The 25,139-nt window shown below is 35.9% G+C and overlaps 2 protein-coding genes across 2 annotated transcripts in view; both read left to right on the top strand.

Annotated features, from left to right (window-relative positions):
* Positions 1–7,719: 7,719 nt before the first annotated feature.
* Positions 7,720–8,292, top strand: LOC150105966 (uncharacterized). The gene has a single exon (XM_090394601.1). The coding sequence runs from the start codon at positions 7,720–7,722 to the stop codon at positions 8,290–8,292; it is 573 nt and encodes a 190-aa protein (XP_090250727.1).
* A 5,111-nt stretch (positions 8,293–13,403) lies between these two features.
* LOC150105965 (proton-coupled zinc antiporter SLC30A1-like) overlaps positions 13,404–25,139 on the top strand; it is an 89,299-nt gene continuing 77,563 nt past the window's right edge. Inside the window, exon 1 of the mRNA XM_090393726.1 lies at positions 13,404–13,506. The gene's annotated coding sequence lies outside the window, so the exon portion shown is untranslated. The remainder of the gene's footprint in view (positions 13,507–25,139) is intronic.

Here is a 25,139-nt window from a genome sequence, read left to right as displayed (position 1 = left end):
TGATTTATTTATTTAATGGAAACACGTCGGTTGCTATTGAGAAATGCTGACAATGATTTCGTGATATATATATATTCGGAGATAGCTAGTCGAAGAGTTTCACTAATTAAACAGTACACAGTGAAGAAGACGGCTAACATGTGCCGCCATCTCGTGGTTCCTAATCATAACACAATAATTTTGATGTCTGAAAATTGCGTGGGGTTCGACGGCCGATTTTCTTGAGTTTATGGAACAAAAAATCCGCTTGCCCGTGCCAGAGATCGACTAACTCGGGAACCGGTCGAGCAAATGCTTAGCAAATGTTCCTCTAGTCGGGGACTAGATTTGAACCCGAGTCTTTCTTCTTCCGGTCAAGTGTCGTACAGTACAAATGCCATTTCTACTGAGCTACACAGGTTTTGAAATTGAAGTGAATGTAAATGTGTGTGCTATTTGAAATAAAATATGCAATAAAATTGCCATGAAATAAGCACACAACTAAAATAAATAGTACACGAGAGTGACTACCAATCCTCTCACGAAAAATGTAAGCTTGGCTAATTTTAATGATCAAAAATAAAAGAAATGGAACATTCGCGTTATTTGATATGAGTCCTCCGTTTCTTTTCTTTTTTAATAGTTAGCGAACTCCCTTTTTTTGCAAAACATACTTCATCAATTCCAATTTTGTAACTGGACTATTTCAAGCCACTTTTATAGACTAGTTACTTTTTTTTTAAAGCCCTTCACACAGCTCTGAGTTGCTTACTCCTTGAATAAACTTTGAAATAAGCCATCTGGGGATTTGCAGAGCGAACAGTACTCCCTCTTTAACTAGTGGCATGAATGTCTTGAGGTGGTTAAATGAATTTCATTGCATAATCTGAGACTGCCGTATTGCTTATTGGAGGCTTGAAAAAGTGCCATGTTTGTCTAGAGCAGAGTTTCTGCAGTACTTAACCCTTAGCCTTTTCACAATACTCACGTACAATAGATTTACAATCTTTCGTTGGGTCTGACTGATATAAAAATAAAAACTAATAAAATAATAATTCTCAAAAAAAAAAAAAATCAGCTAACGCCTTTTATTCCCTTATAGGGAGTAGGCGAGGACTTTTAACCCTATCTAGCTTTTGGAGACTGAGTGGGCAGTTCAATCTCCACCGGTAGCCAATCAGAGATATCTGGCCCATGTCTGTCACTAATTATAGCAGCCACCGATGAAGAGGCTGGCAAACAAGTGCTGTCATCTCTTGGTACCTAACCCTAACAAGATATGTTACTGTCTGACATAATGTGGGTACTACGGTCGATTTTCTTGAGTTTACGGGAGGAAAAACCCGTTTGCCCGTGCCAGAGATCGACTAACTCGGGAATCGGTCGAAGAAAGGCTCAGAAAAAGTCCTCCAGTCGGAGACTAGACTTGAACTTAAGTTCTGACTTCAAGCGACCAAGCGCAGAGGAAGCAAGCGTCACTTCCACTGAGCTACACAGGCCTCAATAATAATTCTCTTGACATATTAATAATTATACCAATAGAAATCGATAACATCCTAGAAGTGATAATGGTTCATTGTTTATTCGCACAATTTTATATGCAATTAACCCTTGTACGGCAAGGTAGGTAGGTAGGTTCCTATAAATTATCGTGTAGTGCGAAATCATGTTATATAGGACTAAGAAACAGTATAAAAGGGGAAATTACGTTCCAAAAGCTAACTATCAGAAACTTATTTTTATTTGAAATAGTAACATATCTTTATTTAGAGTCCGGATTGTTGCTTCGTTTCAATTTAAATTTTTGTAAGGTATGATACCCTTCCCTCTTTTTTAAGACGATGCAAGATTTGTATCTCTGATCCTAGAGAAATAAAGTTTCATAACGTAGCAAATCCTTAGCGGAGATGCACAAAAAAGAATGGAAATGTTGAAAAATTATAACCCACATAGCAGCCCCCCCCCCCCCCGGTATAAAAGCTCAAAAATACTGTGTTATTTTCTTTACTGTGTTAGGTTTGCCGCAATTTTCTAACCATGTCTAGAGCGAAACTATGTTGCAAAAATACGTGTTATATGGGAGTTGCTGTATTTACTTACCTCTTGTAAATAAGTTTAGAAACAGCATGAAAACTAATTAAAATGTTTTCAGTTTTGGAGTGAGTGAGCAGGGGCGGCTCGTGTATGGGTACTGTGCAACTGCAGCACCCCCAATTTTTCTCGATATATAAATATATTTATTAATTTATATTTACTTGCGATATTTAATTTTATCATCAACAATCCTATACAATTCTCTTATTTTGTATAAAAAATAATAAAAATCCATCTTGTAGCACTTAGGAGGGCGGACGCTAGCAGCACTGTGTTTACCACAGTGTCATATTGCTACCCACAAGCATATGCACGTCACAGTGAGATGTGAGCTATTAGGGTAATGCGGCACTGTCCGTCGCGCAGTTCCATTGTTGTTTATATGCAGTTTGCGCCAGTAGTACAGTGTTCGTAGTGCTTATCGTGTTTACTCCGTCTCTTTAAATATTTGGACATTACAATTAAAGACATAACATATGTTATAGTTTTTATTTTAGAACATTATTGGGGTTATGATAATGGATTTTATTTTTAAGTAATTTTTAATTATACTAAACTGTATAATTTTATCGATAATAAACAATATTTTTTCATGAAACAAAACAAGAAGAATATATTTTATTTTTAAGTAATTTTGAATTATATCAAACTGTATAATTTTATCGAAAATAAACGATATTTTTTCATGTTTAATATTTTTTTTAATTTTTACCATAATTTTGATATTTTATCCAAACACGTATACACTGTACTTACAGTGTGTATGTATATTTCGAAGTTGCAGCGCCCACACGATTTCAAGTCACGAGCCGCCACTGTGAGTGCCTGCAGTTTGTAAATATCGAGTCAATAAAAGAGGCCAAGCTCCTTTTTTTTTTTTTTTAGTTAGCTCCGTTGCGCAACATCCGAAGCTGTTTACGGATTTGTTTTTACGTGGTGAATGCCGTAGAAAATATTGAAGACACAAATACCTATATATATGTTTATATATAAAACACATTTTATATTGTTATTGTTATACAGACATCTCCAGAGAGTCAGGAAAGCATAAATAACTCAACGACTAAAATAATAAGCAAATACAATAAATAAGCTAATATTATAAAGCTACATTCTTCACATGTATACAACCTAGAAATCGGTGGTTGACATTATAGCAATTAATACTAGAAAGGGAAGGAGGCAGGATGGAATGGGTGTTCAGGCCCAAGTAAGACATCCAAATACATTGTATATATACAAAGCATTAATATATGTTCTTCTTTTTCTTCTTCTTCTTCTTTAGCTTTTTTGCATCCACTGCTGAATTTAGCATATATATATATATATATATATATATATATATATATACATATATATATATGCTAAATAAATATGCTAAATAAATAAAGTAAAATAAAATTTCTAGCTGCAAACCTGTTTTGAGATGGACTATTAAAATGCCTGTATGTACTACACTGTATTCACAAAAACTAAATATGAAAACAGATAGGGATACAACTAAATATAACAACCATATTGTGAGTGTCACAAGCTGTTGATTGTGCGCAGATAAAAATTACATGCTGAGATGCGGCTTTCAAAAAATCGGCATTTTTCATGCACTTAGTTCGATGTTCATTCCGCCGGTGATCCGTAATGATATAGAGCTTAGATCAATAAATGGTGCATCAGTTTGCTGGAGGCCTGTACTGACTGTTGCCATGTTTCGTCTCAATAGGAAGGTATCCCATGCACTGCATGGGATACCTTCCTATTGAGACGGACAGGATACAGGATACTCTTCAGGGCCATATTTGATACGCTTTAATTGACCAGGAAGCCAATATCTTCTCCATGAAGTAAAGCGGTTCTTCAGGTTGACCACTAAATAGTACACAGGGAAAGAATCTAATGAAAACGCATGTGTCTTCTTCCCCCGAAATGCTAGCAAATAACCTCAGTACGACTTACTCAGGCAAAGTACCCGTAATGCAACAACATGCGAGGAATACAGTCCAGCCATAAACTTCAGGACCGTGGACACATGTGCAGGAGTCTCATTACCACAATGTATACTGTAGTTTTTTTATGAACTCTTTCATGCCATTAAGAAATGAAAGCTGTCATACGTAAATATAAAAACACTACATATCAGGGAAAAAAAAATTCTTTCGCAAATCACTAAAAACAAGAACTATCCAACCAAAACAACAAACATTCATACCCCCCCCCAAAAAAAAAACACTGTCAACCAATATATTGTCTCTCTCAGAACCTCAACAACTATTGTTTATCTCAGATATATGAATTGCACCCCGTCTAATTCCATTCGCCACACAAGAAGATAGGTTCTCCTCCATGCGATGTAGTCAGAGAATGCCAAATTTGAACACTCCTCTCTTTATGGTTTCTTTTGTTTCAAATTTTCTTGGCAACGTGTTGTTGTTCATTCATGTGATGTCATTATAGCTCTCCCAGTTCTGTTCACTACTCTGACCTTTATTTCTACCTCTGAAGGCTGATTTTCTACAATCGAGATACTCTACTCGAACAATGAGAATACTTCCTTTGGCTACAATATTCACAACTCTAAGTAACTTTCCTTTTTCATTTTCGCCCATCAAGCTAGAATAAATTACAAAGTATTGGCTGTTAGCGTTAGCTGTTCATCCATCCACTTAATAGCATATCAGATATCCTTGTCATCTTCTCAATAACCAGACATTTACTTAACCAACTCCCTCTCCTTTTCTTCTTTCTTTCTTTTTTTTTTTTTTAATTTATTTATGGAACGTAGGTCACGTAGGCAATTTCAATGTCATGTATTTTGAGTGTACAGAATACCTACCTACTGTCACCAAATAAATGAAATAATTTCTGTCCAAGGCAGTCCAAATAACTATACATCTACAGTTTAGACTACACTGAATGAACAAAAACATAAATTCAAAGTCTGGAAGAGCCAATTCAAGAAAACGTACTTCCTACTGAACTCAGCCTTCCAGTTTTTCACAAAGAATATTGTCTGCGCTTCTCACGCATTGTTCTACCTACCTAACATCCAGAGGATACTATCAAAACATCACCTAAAGAAAACGATGATCTTCTGATATTATTATCCTCCAACTTCTGCATAGCTGGTAGACGATTTCATCTTGGAAATTGCCTACCCCTTATATTAAGAGATGCAGGAATAGGTGATTCTAAGATTCTTTGCAGTTTGATGATTAAATCGCTAGACATTCATTAAATGTTGAGGGTTTCCTCTATTCAGATTTCTCTTCCAGTACTTGAGTTATCAAATTAATGAAAGGAATAAGCAACTTGAAAAACAGTCAAAAATGACCGATAAACCACATCCTCATCCTTTGCATAAATGACTTTCATTCACTAACTTCAAAATTCTATGTATAATGTTTTGAATGATAATATATTCCTCTCCTCTAAGAAAACCATATAGTTGTCAAATATTTCAAGCATCAGTTTCTTCCCTGACCTATGCCTTAATGAGGACAATAATATGAACTTCGATGCTACCAAAAACAGTCTTATCTTATTTCTTGCAAGAAGATCTCGCTTCACTTTAGTTCTCAATAGCTTTGGTGATATTAAAATCTCCAGACAATATCATATTTCACTTGTTGGGCTAATATACACTTTTAGCTTTTTCTGATACAAATGTATTACCATTGCAGCCTCCAAAATAATTAGTGTCCGCTTCCATTGGAGACACTATAGTATATAAACGCCTAATCCTTTGAATACTGGTTTCACATTTGAAATGGGGACACTAAAATCTCCCGAAAAATGATTGTGACACACACACAGGCTATCACTTAAATAGATAACTCTTCTCTGATAAGACCTTCTAATCATTTCTCTATGAGTATTTTCATGGGTTCCCTTCTACTGAAATGACATTCCTCTGCTTTCCTTTAAGTTTGTAGAAACAGAAACAGCTATTTTTTAAAATTCTACAGTTTCCTTTCCGATTCCCCCCCCCCACATGAAATGAAAATATCTCATCAAGGTCGATCAAATCTGATATAGGTATTCATTCTACACCATTCTTGAATCTGCCGACTTTATTTTAGTCAGATGCGCTCAAATGGATGGATGGATGGGGGGGGGGGGGTCCGTCAAGATTACGTCTTCTGAAAATGTTCCTAGATGTCACATTGTTTGATTGATTTTGAGCAAATTTGAAATAAAGCCCTGAGGATGTCTGCAAAATCTGACTCAAATAGAATAAATAATCTTTTTTTAATGAAAATTCCGCCATGAAATGTTGGAAATCTATAGCATATTCAAATGAAGAATTATTAAGGATAATCTAGCAAAATATACTCTAGAGACCGAGCATGGTGTTTACATTCCATTATCTGTGCTCCACCTTTTGAATGACTGGATGGCCTGTTAATTAGGCCAAAATATTTGCAGTTATAAAATTATTAATTTAATAAAAAATAACTAACACTGGGTACATTTGGTCGTAAAGTTTTAATACTACTAGTCACCTACTAGTTTCGCCACATAAACTAGTGACTTTATCTGGGTTTGGAATGAATATACAAATATAAATAAACAACAAGCGTTGATTATGAATCAATACATTACTAAAAAAATACCGAACGCATAGGAACCGTTGCACAAGTACGATAGAAATACGTGGAGCGCGGATGTTGGCACATAGTCAGTCATTGTTCAACAGGTGCGTCCGATAGTTTGCAGAGAAATTAAACTCTGATGTGTTTAGAGATTTGATGAATGACTTCCAAATGTCATACAGAACCATCCTTTGTTTTCTGTTTAGGGTACCTTGTGAGTGATTACCACTGTAGCCTCTTTGATGTTGCAGGAGCTGTAGTCTTTCTCAGTGGCGTAACCAGAGTGGGGGGCGGTCCTCCCCGGGCACCAAGCTGAATGGGGACCAAGGGCATGGGATATCATTACTATTCACCATATATTTGTATAAAAATTTTTGTATCATTTTCAGTTCTTAAAAATTATTTAATATTATTGATATTCGGAAATAATTTTTAAAAAAATATGGTGCTAAATATGACATACGTATACAATATGTAGATAGTTAATTCGAATTCAAATCAAAACGCGCGAATTTTGTTTAGTTACTTTTGTATTATTGCAACGTCAAAGCTAGAGGGCGTATAACATCATTCTAATTTACGGTTAGTGGGGATGTGATGTTAAGGCAGAAATAAGCGTGACCTTGATTGAAAACAACCAATAAACTTGACTATTTTAAAATTTAAAATTTTATTGTTTTAAAACCAATCAAAGCAAGGCGAAGACCAGCGGAACAATTTCATAATAAAATCACACATTATTTATCCAAACATGTAAGTGTACACATTCGTATTTTTGTGTTTATAGTCGGTGATAGAATACTGTGTGTTGAAAATAGGCCGATTATAAACAAACTTGAAAGAATAAGTATTTTTGTGTTTGTACTACATAGCAGATACAGTCGTAAGTACAGTTTTTAAAAGTACAAATTCAAAACTTTTTTCTACTATTATTTGTTGATTTTCTTCTGATCGATACAATCTATACTAGTCAAACACTAATCAAACCCTATTTTAAAAATTATAGGAACATGAAACGACAAAGACCAAGTGGATATCAAAGAAGAAAAATAAAAAAATGAAAGAAGAAGCTGTTACAAATATGTCGGGAGCTATTATAAAATACATAATGCCAGCGACATCAGTTTCAACCATAGCAGGTGAAATAGAAGAAATGGTGGCGGATGAACTGCAAGAAATGGAAGATACTTTGAAACAAATAGTCCAGCAGGATAAGAAAAATATTGATGGTAAAAAGAATATTGAACTCAATACGACAGAAGCAATAGAACAACAAGTAAAGAACGTCGATAGTAAGGAAATGAAATGGAGAAACACAATTGAAATATTCTGCGATGTTGCTGCATGGCCAATCCGAGTACCAGACGAAATTAAAATTGATATTATTAACCAAGGAAGTGAAGTATTTCAAAATAAAGATGGACCTTTTGATGCAACAGATAGATCTGGAATAGGAATTAAAGGAGATCGTCGCCAACTTACAAAATCATGGCTTTATAAAGACCTACCAAATGGTGAAAATGTTCTTAGAACTTGGATGGTTTATTCTCGGACAGCAAAAAAATTATACTATTTTTGTTGCCGTTTATTTGCATGCGGTGATACAACTAGAGTATCGAGTTTTTTGTGAATGGTTTTAATAAATGGTGGAAATTAAATCCAAAGATTTCACAACATGAAACTTCGGAACAACATCTTAATTGCTTAGAAATGTGGAAAATTTTAGCAACAAGGTTAAAAGCGAATAAGATTACAGATCAAGTTACTCGAGATCAAATTATTAAGGAAAAGACAAGAATGAAGGATGTTTTGAAGAGAGTTTTGGATGGAATTCGCTTTTTAGCTCGTCAAAATCTTCCTCTTCGAAGTCATAAAGATTCGTCAGCGACAAATAAAGGAAATTTTTTGGAGTTAATTCAGTTTCTATCTCATTATGACCCTGTTCTAAAAGAACATTTATTAAGAAATGAACATCGTGCTTTACATAATATACGAGATACAGCTCAATCTCTCAGAATCCAAATTGAATTCATAAATTACTAGAAACCATGTAAAAGACAAAATATTGGCGGACATAAAAAAAAAGGCTAAATATTACTGGATCCTTTTCGACAGTATTCCTGATGTAGTTCACGTGGATCAAATGTGTGCAGTTATCAGATACGTGCACATCGAGAATGGAAAAGTTGAAGTAAAGGAGTGATTCTTTTTTTTTTTTTCTATCTCAGGAAAATATACAAATGATATTACTTCTGATATTCTGAAGAAATTAGAAGATGGCTAAATAAAAAAAAAGGCTAAATATTACCGGATCCTTTTCGACAGTATTCCTGATGTAGTTCACGTGGATCAAATGTGTGCAGTTATCAGATACGTGCACATCGAGAATGGAAAAGTTGAAGTAAAGGAGTGATTCTTAGTTTTTTTTTTTCTATCTCAGGAAAATATACAAATGATATTACTTCTGATATTCTGAAGAAATTAGAAGAAGACACACGACATCAACCTATGCCGTAGCCAGGGATATGATAATGCTGCAACTATGCCTGGAATGCATGATGGAGTTCAATGTAAAATAAAAAGTATCGATTCTAAAGCGTTATTTATGCCATGTGCAAATCACTCACTTAATCTTTGTGGAGTTCATGCTTTTGGAAGCATTTCTACTTGTGTAACTTTTTTACACTTTTGGAAAAATTATATTCATTTTTTTTCCAAGTTCAACTCACCGTTGGGAGGTATTGAAGGAAAATGTAGGACTAACATTAAAAAAATTATCAGACGCAAGATGGAGTGCTCACTATGAAGCAGTTCATACTGCAAGATATAATATCTAAAAGTTAATTTTAAGTTTAGAAGCACTATGTGATATAAAAGAAAATATTGACACACACGAAGATCAGCTCAAAATTTACTTGGTGCAATTTGAGAGTTTACTTTTTTGTGTTATCTGTCTTTTTGGAATGAAATTTTAGAAGTAAATAGTATTCAAAAATACATGCAAACTAGCGGAATAAGTTTAGAAAAATGTAGTGCAAGACTTGAAAATCTGAAACTTTTTCTTGAAAATGAACGAGAAGGAATGGTGAATAGAGCAATCGCATATGCAACAACAAAATGCGATAAATTAGACATTACTATAGAAAAAAGGGGCAGAAAAAGACTAAAAAGAAAAATGCTGGGAGAATTGTTGGACAATGTTGGTCTTACACCAAGAGGAGGTGAGAAGATCAATGTTTGTGTACCTCGATCGCTTTTTTCTAGAATTATGTACCCGTAACAGAGCAATGGATGAAATAATGACGATTTTTAGGATTCTACAACCCAATATTTTAATACATGGCACAGAAAAAGATTTCGAAAATTGCATCCGCAATTTAACAAATGTCTATGATGAATTTGAAAGCGAAGATATAATTCCTGAAATAAAAAGATTCCAGCAACATCTAACAGCTGTTAATATCAGCAAACAAGAAGCAGAAAAATGGACAGCTCTTAGTATTACAGTTCATTGTAGAGTGGGATTTTGTGGAATCTCTTCCAAATATTTCACTGCGTTTAAGACTTTTTTAACTATTTGTGTATCAGTGGCTTCTTGTGAAAGAAATTTTTCTAAATTAAAATTAATAAAAAGTTACCTGCAGTCCAACATGACAGAAGAGAGACTAAGTAATTTATCCATACTTTCTATAGAAAATAATTATGCCAGCAAGATAAACTTTGACAAAGTTATTGAACATTACGTAAATGTTAAGTGCCGCAGATGTAAAATAAAATGTCTTGAAAGTTAAAACAGATGTTTTTTTTTTTGTTTTTTTGGAATGGGGGGAGAGGGGGACAAAAAATGTCGCCCCGTCTACCAAAGATTCCGGGTACGCCAAAAGAGTTCCATGCCATACAACACTATGTATGGCATGGAACTCTTATCCCATTCAGTGTTGTGGTGAGTGCTGGAGAAATGGAATGCCAATCCTGAACTGTCCTCAATGTTGTTGTTGACGTCACTAATATGATCCTTTTGTCTTATTTCTAAACTTCTCGAAGTTTGTCCTATGTAATTAAATAAGGCCACAAGAATATGGGATGTAAACTCCAGGATGTTTGCTGAAAGAGTTGTGGTTCTTGGGTGAGCATAACAGATTTCGTAATGTCATAATTGGTTTGAATGCTACTTGAATGTCATGAGATTTTAGGAGATTAGCAATTTTTTGCTAAAGTTCGCCAACAAAAGGGATGAAAATTGAAGTTCTGAATTGAATATAATGCATTTGTTATGGAGAGGGATTAGAGAGTAGTATTCTTTGTGGCAATGGATATCCTATTTTTTTAGGATATCCATTGCTGATCACTAGATATGATATATGGTGCAACAGGAGAAATGTAGAGAACGACCTGTGTGGGTCGGTACATACTAAGAGAAATGCCTTCGTCTGCTTGCTTCGTAATTAAAATGTCTAGAAAAAGTCATTTTCTTTCATTCTCAAGTTCTAAGGTGAATTTGATTTTATGGTGGAAGGAGTTAATAGATGCCAGAAAATCATATAACTCAGCTACACTGTGTTTCCGTATTATGAATATGTCTTCTATATATCTCCACGAAATTGACGGTTTAGAATTTGTAGATAACAAGACATAATTTTCGAACTTTTCCTTCCATGAATAAGCCCGGACAAGGAGATAGAGAGCTTCCCATTGCAAGGCTAGAAAGTGGTTTGTAGATTTTTCCATCCCATCGGGGAAAACATTGAGTTGAGACAGTGTTTATAGAGTTAAGAGATGTCTTGAGGAAACAGATTATCTATAAGTACCATAACTTCCTTCACAGGAACATTTGTAAATAGCGATATAATATCCAACCTCCAACCTAGCTAGAATGTCTGTTCATGAGATATAAATTTCTCCTTTTTCTATAAAGTGTTGCGTATTTTTGATATAAGCCCGTGTCTAATGAGCTCGTTTAGAAGATGAGCAAGATGTTTTGATAACAAATAAGTTGGCGAGTTAATACCATCTACGATTGATCGAAGAGTAATATTGGTCTTGTGTACTTTTGCCGATCCATATAAACGTGGAGTTAACGGATACACGGATTTCAATTTTTTCTTAAGATCCGTGGGCAATGTGGTCATGTTGCGTAAAAGGATGTTATTTCTACATGATTTATCCAAATAAGGTCATAATCTAACTGAGAGTAAGTAGGGGTATCAGAAAGTAAAATTGAAAATTTGGCAATATAATCCGTCGTATTCAAGATCACAGTTGAATTGTCTTTGTAAGCCTTAAACACTATCTTTATTCTTATTTAAATTAGACAGCGCTCATTTTTCTAAGGAGCTGATATTCCTTTTAGGAGGACAAGAAGACGAGAGAAAAATTGCAATCTTTAATCTAATGTCATTTGCAACAGGTTCAGGTAGAAAGTAAAGGGCCCTCATCTATTACACATAATATCTATTTCAGGAATGTGCTCTGGCTCGACTGCAAAATTAAACCCTTTCTTTAAGATGCTAGTTTCTGCATGTGTCAAGTTGTGAACCGAAAAGATGAACAGTACCTTATCATCGGGCAGGGCAACTCTCGATTAAAATCTTCTCGTATAAAGCGTTAAATTTCTTGATATCCCTGTTTTTGGTGCTAAGATAAGTTTTATTGTACGTATCGTTGATCATATTACCTAGACGGGATCACAGGTGAGCATCTATGCTGTTAGATAGTGTAAATCAAGACACAAAGAATCAACTGGGTTCAGAGCATACCTTGTGAATTGTATTTTCTCATGTAACATAGCTAATGACGTTTTCCGATAGATCTGTTTAGCTCTTCGAGAATGGAAACGTTCTTTGAAAAGTAAAAACTTCAGAATGATATTATTGTTTTAGAAACGTAACTTGATTCAGAAGTTTGGCTTTCTTCCATTTAAATTGTTCTAATTGATAAGTATGTTAATTTCGATCACAAAACTAATGCAATAAAAATAATTAAGATTTAAGACTTAACTAAGATTTAATACTATTAGTCACTTACTAGTTTAACTAGTAGGTGACTAGTTAAATCTTTAACTAGTATTAAACTAGTATTAGTATTAAATCTTTACGACCAATATAGCCAGTATTAGTTATCTTTTTTACTTTAATTTTGTGGTCGTAATTAACATACCTATCAAAATTATTAATTCTTGTGCCTACGTGTTTCTAATAATCCTTACATGTTACAAATGTGCCATTAAAAAAATAATAATGTGATAAAAAATAATAATAATTAAAAAAATTTACGTATGTTGAGTTGCATTAAAAATCTATAAAGGTCCTGTTAAGATGAAAAAGTCCTAAACAGGACTTTTTCATCTTAACAGGATTTTATTTTACAGAATTTTACAGAATTTTGAAAAATTCTGTAAAAACCGTATTTTTCAATGTTTGTTAATGTTTAGTTTATTCTTTCCAGAACTGGATTCGCAGTCTTTAAACTAGCACAAACATAAAAAATTATTCCACCCCCTTCAATTTTGCATTTTCGTAAATTTTTGACTTCATTTCTTAACATGCATTACTTACTTAAATGGCTAAATGATTCTGCAATTAAGCTACTTTGCGATACTCGATAACAACATGCGTTTATATATATATATATATATATATATATCTAGTATGATGCATTCGGTACATGCCTGTTTTTGTAGCAAATACAAAAATAGGTTTCCTGTTTGCTAAATGATGGCACACAGGAGATCCGCTACATAAAATCACTTGTTGTTACACGAGTCTCTACAGTCATCCTTCCAGAGAACAGTGTTTATCAAGTTTTTTTGAATGGTTCCTTAAGGAGTGCATTATCGTTCATGCAGGTATTCCAGATTAGTGTATTAATATTTACAAAGTAATAGATTTATTGGGCGTATAAAATTCCATTATTTCTAGAAAGTTAAACTGTATAAAGTTCGTTAGTTCTATAAAGCGTAATAATAATTAAAAAGGAAAATTGTTATGTATTATTATTATTATTATTTTTTTTAAAAATCAGTATTGAACTGGCTACTACTTACATTTCGATCTTTCGTCACATTCGTCTGTCATTTATTACAGACGCATCACATCCTTTAAAAATATCAACGCTTCAAAATATATCGAAAATTAAATATATTTTGTATAATAAATAATGAAAAAAACTTTCATTAGTGAATTATATTGAGAAGTTTTAAACATAAATTTCACAGATTCCTAGTTAACAAGCATGCAATCTAAATTCTAAGTCCATTGCGAATATCTATGTATCGCAATGACACTATCATTAGTATTACCATTTTAAATAAATAATTAAATATAATATATATTATATATAATAATAGTATATACAATAAGTAAATATACTTATTATATGTCACCCCAAGATTACAGAGGTTATACGCAATTTACGACAAAAAAAATACTGTTTGGTGATAGGCTGTAGATGGGGGTGATGGTAGTTGTGTGTAGAAGTTCAATAAGTCTTTGGACTCCTTGGAGGTGTCACGTATAATAATAATAATAATAATATTATTATTAATAATAATATTGTTATAAAAATACTTAAAATTGTGTTTACACTTTTTATCTGTAATATCTGTGTTTTTGTAGAAGGTATGCACACCAACTGTAGACAAGAAGGAAACAAACGAGTATGCATAAATGCAGTTCGATGTGCCATAAATTTTACAAGTTTCATGCATGACAATATTAAATAATAAATAAACAAAACAGCAAACGTATTTTATATAACCGGGTTTTTCTATTGAATTTGAGTTAACCGATCCCATATGGCACAGAAGCAGGATTTTTCCTTCTCGAAACTCGGGTTTTTCATCCCGCATACAGGTAAATTTGCCATGAGAACACACGTAATTTAAAGACAAATTGTGGTAAGCGGCAGATAGCATTGTGTATGTGTGTGCGCGCGCGTTCATGGTGGTAGTGTTCTATAAAGGTCATGTTAAGAACAGAATGAAAAAAATCCTGTTTTGAAGAATTCTGCAAAACCGTATATTTCAATGTCTGTTAATGTTTATTTTATTATTTCCAGAACTGGATTGATTCGCAACCTTTAAACTGGCACAAACATAAAAATAATCCCCCCCCCCCCTTCATCTTTGTATTTTCGTAATTTTTTGACTTCATTTCTTAACATACATTACTTATTAAATGGCTAAATAATTCTGCAACTGTGTATTGTAGTTAGAGGATTAAGCAGGAGAAATAGTGAGTTGGATGTAGTGCAGTAGTGTGCCCTCCTATGATGAGTCCTTGAACTCCCTGGAGGTGTTGCGTAATAATAACAATAATAATAAACATGCCTTTATAATCACATTGATCAATCTTTAATGTTCTAATTTTAAATAAATATAAATATATGCCCAAAGAATTATTCAATATTTAGATATTGTCTGCAGATACTTGTCATACTCAGATTGCTGGAGATTTTCTAAATATTTTTTTCCAACATTCTCTATTCTATAAGGATTCTGAAGTTTTTATTTTTATTTTATTTTAATAAATAAAATAATTTGTAATTATTATTTGCTAATAATAATAATAATAATAATAATAATAATAATAATAATACTGATGAATCTTGAATGTTCAAAGAAAAACCTGTGTAGTCCTGCAGAAATGATGTTTGCATCCAGTAAAACTCGGACTTGTGATGAGTGGTAAAGCTGGTGAAAGTCTTGATCATTACGCAGAATGAATGCTCGCTTATAAGTATACTTTTAGAGCACATTCATACGCATTTCACTGATGTAACAAGTGATGTTATTTATTTCTGAAAAACTTGAAACAAACTTGCTTTACAAGATTCTTGAAACTAAAAAAACATTATAATTTGCTTTCAAACACTAATGTTGTACTTATTCTTTCACTTTGGGCACATTTAAAAAAAAAATGGATACCACACACAGCGGAAACTTTGCTAACGAAGTCCTAAGCGTCGTCTGCTTCTGTCACGACTGCAGCGCTTCCTCGCCACCAGTACACAGTTTAAAGAGAATTCGTAAGTCTGTGACAAAAATCCTTACACTTCCATAGTGCTATGTCGTTCGAAGAATTCCATTCTAGCCTCTGACGAGAGGAACTTTTTCTAAGTCATTCCTTGGTCTGTTCCGGATCTGTAGGGGCAAGTAGGGTAATTTCTTCTGAAACTTCGGTTATTTTTAATTCCATAACTCAAGAAAATAGACTATTAGAACTCACTATTTCAGACAATAACATACTGCCTTAAGAGTAGAGATCCTGTGGCGACCATAAGCTGCACGCGATCCGTGCAACTTATGGTAGCACGATCTCGCACTGTTTTTTGCCATAAGATTGAGAGTTTTATGCCATAATCTCTTCAATGAGTGCCATTTAAAATCATTCATGGTTTTGACCAGCTAACTGTGATTGACTAAAGATGAAGATTAACAGTCCCACCTTAGTGTCCAATAGTTTTAAATATGGATAAAACACCTGGCCTACTTCGTTTGTGGAACAAACGGCATTAGTGGATTATATATCAATTTTTGTGTGAAGATCTCAGTTGAAGGGATTTTTTCAACTTGTTGTACCCTAAATGGTTTCTAAAGTTAGTCTCATGCTGTTATTTATATTTTATTTTAATAAATAAAATAATATATAATTATTGGCAAATTAATAATAATAATAATAATAATAATAATAATAATAATAATAATAATAATAATAATAATAATAATAATAATAATAATAATAATAGTATGTTTTGGAAATGTTTAAGGCAAATTAGCTTTCATGTGATAAATGGCGGATCGTTATGGAAGATTTTATCTTTAATAACACAGATTGCATAGATGAAACAGCATGTGATAAAAAAAAACCGAAATTTCTGGAATTCCTAAGGGAAAGAGATCTGCAGTATTGTGGTAGAGAGGCGTACGACATCAAGTTTTAGATTTGGTCATAGCATCAGTGGATTTAATTGTGACCGAACTGTCATGCAGTCTTCGCTACATGCAAAAATATACTTTAAGGAAACAGTAGTTTATGTGGAATTATAAGCAGGTTGTTATAATTGGTTTAGAAACTAGAATGAAGCAGTACAGTCGTTGGAAGCATTTGAAGATAAAGTGCTCCATAATGAATGAGTGCATAAGGTTGTTAAAAAAAAACTGAACATCTAGACCAGGGGTTCCCAACCTTTTTGTTTCCTAGAGCACATTCTAAAATACCGGTAGGGCAACGGGCACCATCTATTTTTTCAAGCAAATTTTTTGAATTTTTTTGTTAATTGAATACATACAAAGTTTACATTATAATCAAATGTTTTATAACTTAAAATTTTAAATTATATAAAAATTTAAATATATATCTGTAAGTTAGTGTGAGGCCTGTGTAGCTCAGTAGAAGTGGCGCTTGCGTTCTCTGCGCTTGGTCGCTTGAAGTCAGACTTAAGTTCAAGTCTAGTCTCCGACTGGAGGAACCTTTTCTAAGCCTTTCTTCGACCGATTCCCGAGTTAGTCGATCTCTGGCACGGGCAAGTGGGTTTTTCCTCCCGGAAACTCGGGTTTTTCATCCCGTAAACTCAAGAAAATCGACCGTAGTACCCACATTATGTCAGACAGTAACATATCTTGTTAGGGTTAGGTACCAAGAGATGGCAGCACTTGTTTGCCAGCCTCTTCATCGGAGGCTGCTATAATTAGTGCTAGACATGGGCAAGCTATCTCTGATTGGCTACCGGTGGAGATTGAACTGCCCACTCAGTCTCCAAAAGCTAGATAGGGTTAAAAGGCCTCGCCTACTCCCTATAAGGGAATAAAAGGCGTTAGCTGATTTATTTAATTATTTAAGTTAGTGTGATCTTTGGCATTGCATTTCATTGGCCAGTGCTTCATAATTAGGAGAATATGATGATATTCCAGTTCTTAAACTGGAATGAACAACTTCGAATGCGCGTGTACTTTACATTGTATGCATTTAATACTCGTCATGTGTCATTAACGCATGCGTCTTATAGCATGCCATGAATTGTTGCATGATTATTTCAAGCTATACCGCTCACGGTTGAACAGCGGCGGGCACACACAAATTGGTCAACGGGCGCCATGGGGCCCGCGGACATAGGGTTGGGAACCACTGATCTAGACTATTAACTTTTTTTTTGTTTTCTAGTTGTGAAGATTTTTGAGAAACTATTAAGAGCTCCTACATAGACTTCATTTTAGCCTACTTTAGTTTATATGGATTTACCAAAGCAACTTGGGTTATGAGGCCATTGGATCATGTCTGTTAATTCCTTGTGTTTTAATGGTTTGGGGGATGAAAAGAGATGAAAACCCCGAGTTTACGGGAAGAAAAACCCTGTTACCTCCGTATGAGGTCGGATAATTCACCTTCAATTGAAAACGCCTGACAAAAATATTTCGCATCCTAGACAGAATTCGAACCCATGTATTTCCAAAAGGGCATAGTCGAAACTAACTGAGCTAAAACGTTCTATATATACTTGAGAAAATGCGCAAAATATTCTCTGTGAGAGTTATGGGTTTGTAAAGTAAGGGGAATCTGTAATCAAAGTAATCTATTTGTCTTTTATAAAAAAAGTAAAACAGTGGTGATTGATGAGGGAAATTCAAATACTATAATTTTTCTGGATTTTGTAAAAGCCTTTGGTAGATTTCTGACCTGACAAGTTGATATTTAAGTTGTAACAGTGTGTGTGTGTGTGTGTGTGTGTGTGTGTGTGTGTGTGTGTGTGTGTGTGTGTGTGTGTGTGTGTGTGTGTGTGTGTGTGTGTGTGTGTGTGTGTGTGTGTGTGTGTGTGTGTGTGTGTGTGTGTGTGTGTGCGTGCGCGCGCGTGTGCGTGTGTGCGTGTGCGTGCGTGCGTGCGTGTGTATGTCAAGGAGAATGAACGCGTTAAAAAATGGGAGTTCTACAGGATCAGTTCTAAAACCTTTACTATGCACAATATTATCACTGGACTGCAAACAGATCTGTTGTTTGCAGAGGATGTGAAGCTATAAAATTTAGTATATTTAGTGACTCTTCAAAAAGATCTGATTAATCTGGAAAAATGGTTAATTAAAAGAATGGAAAGAAGTAGTTTATCGTCGTTTAGTGTAAAGTTTTGAACTTGGGAATCTACCAATGGGAGACTGCATATACCCTATTTGCATAGATATACTTTATGAAGTATATGAACAATGCCAACAGAGATAGGCAGAAATGGTTAATTGTAATAACTTGTCACACTTTGACTTTAAAAATATTTTCTTCGATGAGTCTTTGTCTTCAGAAAAATGAAAACAATCATAGTGCCAAATTTTACTTTTTATTTATTATTTTTAAACACTGCTATCGAGCAGTAACGGAAAACGGTTGGTTTATTATTTCTAAAAGGATTTTTAGGGCTGCCAAAATGTGTAAGTACTTATTACATACGTTTTGTTCTTCCGTCCATGAGCAATAAATCTGCTAACGTCTTTTACTCCCGAAAGCTGTTAAGCGAGGCCGTCTAGCCCTAATTACATAAGTTATTCTGGGACTGGCTATATAGATCTTAAACTACAGTTCCTACATTTTGTCACAGGTAAACCATTTTGAGGAGCAGAACGTCGCTATTGTCTTGCAATAATTTTGAGATAGAAGGAATCTTATAAAATTTAGCATATTTAGCAGTTTAGCATTTAGCAGTTCCAAGTCTGCTGTTGTAAATTACCACCGATCAACATATCAGAAATCGTTGTCAAGGTCTTGGAGAAAATAGTCAAGAGAAGAATATAGGAATGGATAGATGAAAATTGGATACTGTATTGGGAGACAGCATGGTTTTGTGAACGGTTGATCATGACTCAGTAACTTGCTCACGTTTTATAACACAGTGATGGCTGAACTGGATAAGGGTAATGGGTTTACAGTGATCCTACTGGACCTTGCTAAGGCCTATGACAGGATACCACATGGAATTCTAATCAGTAAACTGTAGCATATGGGGATGGATATAGGATTGGCGAGATGGATAGGGTGGTTGATGGAGAGATATCAGAGAGTGGTTTATTCAGGAGGAGAGTCCAAGACGGCCTGTGACTAGTGGTGTGCTGCAGGGTTCTGTTCTTGGACATTACTGTTTAATTTTGTTCATTAACGATATAGGAAAGGATCTGAGAGGAACTGTTCATTTGTTTGCTGATGATGCAAAGTTGGGTACAGCAATAGTGAATGCCCAGAATATTGAAATTTTGTAGGATGATTTGAATAGTTAGGAGGGCTGCGCTAAGGAGAATGGATGTTAACTTAATGTGGCAAAATGTAAGGTTATGCATTTTGGCGTGAAAAGATTAGCAGCAGTATAACACATTGGTGGAACCGTACTTCAGGAGATTGACGAGACCAGGAATTTGGGAGTGTTGGCAGATAGGGAGTTGAAGTTTAGGGGACACATCGCAAAAGTGGCTAAATCAGCTCATCAAATCACTTGGTTGCTGAAAAATACTTTGACGAGCAGGGACAAACAGGCTATTGTTCCTCTGTACAGAGCCTTGATAAGACCCTACCTAGACTACTATGCCCAAATTTGGGCATCAGGGTTTCTTCTTGATTGGGGAGGTGGATAGGATTCAGAGACAAGTAACGAAGATGATAGCAGGTCTATGGAATGAACCTTATGAGAACAGGTTGAAGATTTGTGGGTTGGAGAAATTGGTTGATAGGTGGAAAAGCAGTGATATGATTGAGACATTCAAATTACTGAAGGGTTTCTATAAGATTAATTCAGAAGATATTTTTGAGAATAGGACTGGTGGTGGGAGGACTAGGGACCATCCATGGAAGTTGGGCAAGCGCATGGTTAGCAGGGGTATTAGAGCTAGGTTTTTTACTTGGAGGGTGATGAATGAGTGGAATAAGCTGCCAGAGTCTGTTGTGGGTGCCATGACTCTGAATCAGTTCAAGGCGAAGTATGATAGATACTGTATGAATGTTGAATATTTGTTCTTGACATGATGTTAGAGCCTCCCTCGATGAGTTTAAGGACTCCTTGGAGTTGCCCGTACTACTACTACTACTACTAATAATAGTAATAATAATAATGTTATACATGCTAAATTTTATAAGGGCTTCAAGCACAAGTCCTAGTCGATGGAATGTTAACCGACCTATTTCCTATCTCTATTGGAGTCTTGCAAGGGGACATTCTCGTCCCCTTTCTCTTTATTATCGCATTGGATTACATCTTTCAACAAACTAACTCACATTTTGGCATTGAATTACACTTCAATCAAGAAAGTGTCAAGTTGCAAGAACTCATCAATGCAGATGATGTCGTGTTGTCTTACTTGATCCAGATTCAACAACATGTGGATGAACGTATTATCCTCACCATCATGGTGGGATTAAAAATTAATTTTTCCAAAACTACAGTTCTATCCATTTTGGCTGATGGTTCCTTATATCACCTTAACTACAAAATCGAAAATGTACACATCTTCAAATATCTTGGCTCTTATATTATGGACACTGAATACGATATAAAAGCCCGAAAACAAAATTTCTGCGAAATTTTGTTTTCGGACTTTTATTCGCAGAGAACAATATCATCGGCAAACATGCTCCCTGGCGCTTCCTTCTTGACGTCCTCCACTAGTACATCCATGACCAAATCCACGCGGTAGGGGCTCAGAGTTGATCCCTGATGGAGCCCTACGACAATGGGGAACCCGTCTGTCATGCCGACACTAGACCAGACCTGAGTTTTCGCTCCTTCATACATCTCCTTCACCAACATCATGTACTTTTCCGACACCCTCTTCTTCCTCATACACCTCCATACCTCCTGTCTGGCCACTCTGTCATACGCCTTTTCCAGGTCTATAAACACCATATGTAGATCCCCCTCATCTCCCCATATTTCTCCATCAATCACCTTAGCGCAAATATTGCATGAATTGTCCCTCTTCCTGCATAAATCGAAACGGCTCCTCACCAATTTTTGTTTCCCACTGTATCCTTCAACGTGTGTGACATCAGCTTGATCCCTCTATAGTTGCTACAATCTTGAACATCTACTTTTCCCTTGTACATTGGGACAAGAATGCTTTTCCTCCATTCCTCTGGTATCTTTTCCTGTTGGGATATTTCCGAGGGAGTAGACATGTTATGGGATCATCAGATCCCATAACATGTCTACTCCCTCGCTGCCCAAGCTTCTCCACACTTCTCCAGGTATCTGGTCCGTCCCCACAACCTTTCTATTCTTCGTTTTTCTCAGTGCCCAATACACTTCCTCTCTGTTTATGTCCTGCGTCGATCCTTCGTTTGCCTCTCCATCCTCACACCTCTCTCTGGGATTCTCCTCATTTAGTAGATTAAAAATATTCTTCCTATCTTCCTCTGATTTTGTCCTCCTCTTGTGGTACTTCCTGTGGCGTCGTTTATCTGTTTAACTGATGTTATGTCTTTTGAGACCTTATCTCTAGCTTTCGCTATTCTCAACAACTTAGCTTCACCACCGTTTCTCTCCAGTACTTCATAAACCTCTTCAACTGCCATCGCCTTCGCCCTTGCCACAGCTCTCTTTGCTCTTTTCCTCGCTAATCTATATGCCTCCTTGTCGGCTCTGGTTTCAGTCATGCCCCATTTTTCTTTGCCTTTTTCTTTTCCCTGATCTCCAAATGCATCTCCTCAATCCACCGTCATGCCTCCTTATCCTCGGGTGGCCCGTTTCCTGATGTTATACCGAGCACCTCTTCTCCAATTTTTCTAATATTCCGACTATTTACGTCCCACCATTCTTCCACATCCTCTGGTAACTTCATTCCTTCCTATACATTTTCTTTAAACTCATTCCTTGGACCTTCCTCTTCCAATTTCCACCACTTTATTTTCCTATCTTTCAGCCACTTGCGTCTATTCTTCTTTTCCCCTTTTATATCACAGTCTACCACAACCAACCTGTGCTGTGCCGCTACACTTTCTCCGTTAATCACTTTGCAGTTTTTCACCTCCTTCAGATGTTTCCTTCTGCACATAATATAGTCAATCTGACTCATTCTATCCCCTCTCTTATAAGTTATCAGGTGTCCAACTCTCTTCTTAAACCACGTGTTAGCTATAGCCAGGTCGAAGGCCACAGCATGCTCTACGATTCTTTTACCTTCTTCATTTCTTTCACCACTTTCACTTTCACCCCCGTGCACCCTTTGTTCACCACATTCAGGTCTGTTCCGACGATTACTCTCTCACCATCAGGGATTTCCATTACTACCTGGTCTAATTCTCTCCAGAATGCTTCTTTCTTCTCCTCATCACAACCTACTTGTGGAGCGTATCTACCAGTATTACAACCACGCTTTCTCCAATCTGAAATTTAACACTCATAATCAGATCGTTCTTCCGGCACACCCTGCAGACTACACCCTTCAGCTCCTTGTCGATGATGATTCCAACTCCGTTTCTTCCATTCTCATTCACCCCACTGTAAAACAGTTTATATCCTTCCGCAGCTCCTTTGCTTTATTGCCCTTCCACCTTGTCTTCTGCACGCACAAGATCTTCAGCTTCCTTCTTCACATCATGTCTACGATCTCCCCACTCTTCCCATTCATTGCATCCACATTCAGCGACCCGATTCTTACTTTACACACTCTCTCTTTCTGTTGAACTCGCTTCTTTAGCCAAACCTGTCCTTGGTTCGGTAGCCCAAGCCCACTTCTCACAGTCCTCGGGCGACAGAACTGCGCATCGCTTACGCCGTAGCCGTTGTCCTTTCTCTGTTATTCGACATTTCATTCCTGTTTTTGGCATGTTTTTATGGCCGGATACCCTTCCTGACGCCAATCCTCTCCATTTATCTGGGCTTGGGACCAGCACTCAGATGGGATAATTTACCCTCCCCAGTGGCTGGGCTAATTTTTATTTTATATTTTATCTGCACAGTTGCAGATAAAAGTATAAGAGGACTTATATTTATTATTTTACTAAAATCTGTCAAATTGTTTCGATTTTTGGTTTGAGTCGTTCCATTCCCATGGTAAAATAAACAGAACAAAATTATGTCTAGAGTACATAAGTTAACACTGATCAACATACTATAAATGCGCTGCAACATTTGATGTATTCGTGAAATTTTTTTCAAAAATATCAACATGCAGTCTTATGTGCCACCAGGCACGGAATGCATTGACGATGGTGATAATGTCAACATGGATCAACATGGCTTTGGAAGAGTCGCTGATGCCTCAGTAATTTACTAACTTTTTTTTATAAAAGCGTAACAGCTGAGTTGCTACATAATGATTTGTCTGTATTTTGCAAAGGTTTATTATTATTATTATTATTATTATTATTATTATTATTATTACACGTGACTCTAGGGAGTTCCCCAGACTCATCGAGGGAGGTCCTAAACATCATGTCCACACAACTATTCGGCATTCTCACAGTATCTATCATACCTTGCCTTGAACTCATTCACTGTCATCACACCCACAACAGACTCTGGCAGCTTATTCCACTCAATTACCACTCTAAAAGTAAAGAACCCAGCTCTAACACCCTTGCTAACCACACTCTTGCCCAGCTTCCATAGATGTCCCCTAGTTCTCCCAACACCAGTCCTGATCTCAAAAATATCCTCTGAATTAATCCTATAGAAACCCTTCAGCAATTTGAATGTCACAATCATATCTCCCCTTTTCCGCCTATCAACCAATTTCTGCAACCCACAAATCTTCAACCTGTTCTCATAAGGTTCATTCCATAGACCTGCTATCATCTTGGTCACTCGTCTCTGGATCCTCTCCACGTCCTTCCTATCAAGAAGAAACCTAGGTGACCAAATCTGGGTACAGCAGTCGAAATGCGGTCTTATCAAGGCTCGGTACAGAGGGACAATAACTTGCTTGTCTCTATTCGTCAAAGTATTTTTAAACAACCAAGTGATTTGATGAGCTGATTTAGCCACTTTTGCAATGTTCCCCCTAAACTTCATCTCCCTGTCCACCAATACACCCACGTCCCTGGCTTCATCAATCTCCTGGAGTACAGTTCCACCAATGTGGTATACTGCTGCTAATCTTTTCATCCCAAAATGCATAACCTTACATTTTGTCACATTAAATTGAAATCCATTCTCCTTAGCCCAGAACTCCAATGTATCCAAATCATCTTGCAAGATTTTGACATCTTCTGTATTCACTATTACCCTACCCAACGTTGCTGCATCAACGAACAAATGAACTGTTCCTCTTAGATCCTTCCCTATATCGTTAATGAACAAATTGAACAGCAGTGGTCTAAGAACAGGACCCTGTGGCACACCACTAGTCACAGGCCATCTTTTCGACTCTACTCCTGAATAAACTACTCTCTGTTATCTCTCCATCAAGCACCCACCTATCAATCTGACCAACCCTATACCCATTCTCATATGGTGCAGTTTATGGATTAGAATTCCATGTGGTATCCTGACAAAGGCCTTAGGCATGTCCAGCAG

This window comes from Typopeltis vanoorti, chromosome 6 (assembly GCF_054136105.1).
Source record: "Typopeltis vanoorti isolate ZY-2024b chromosome 6, IOZ_Tvanoo_1.0, whole genome shotgun sequence".
In the NCBI taxonomy this organism is placed as follows: domain Eukaryota; kingdom Metazoa; phylum Arthropoda; class Arachnida; order Uropygi; family Thelyphonidae; genus Typopeltis; species Typopeltis vanoorti.
This window is presented reverse-complemented; position numbering and strand designations above follow the sequence as displayed.

Coding starts and splice junctions, on each gene's coding strand:
- LOC150105966 (XM_090394601.1), top strand. CDS start 7,720: ATGAAAGAAGAAGCTGTTACAAATATGTCGGGAGCTATTATAAAATAC.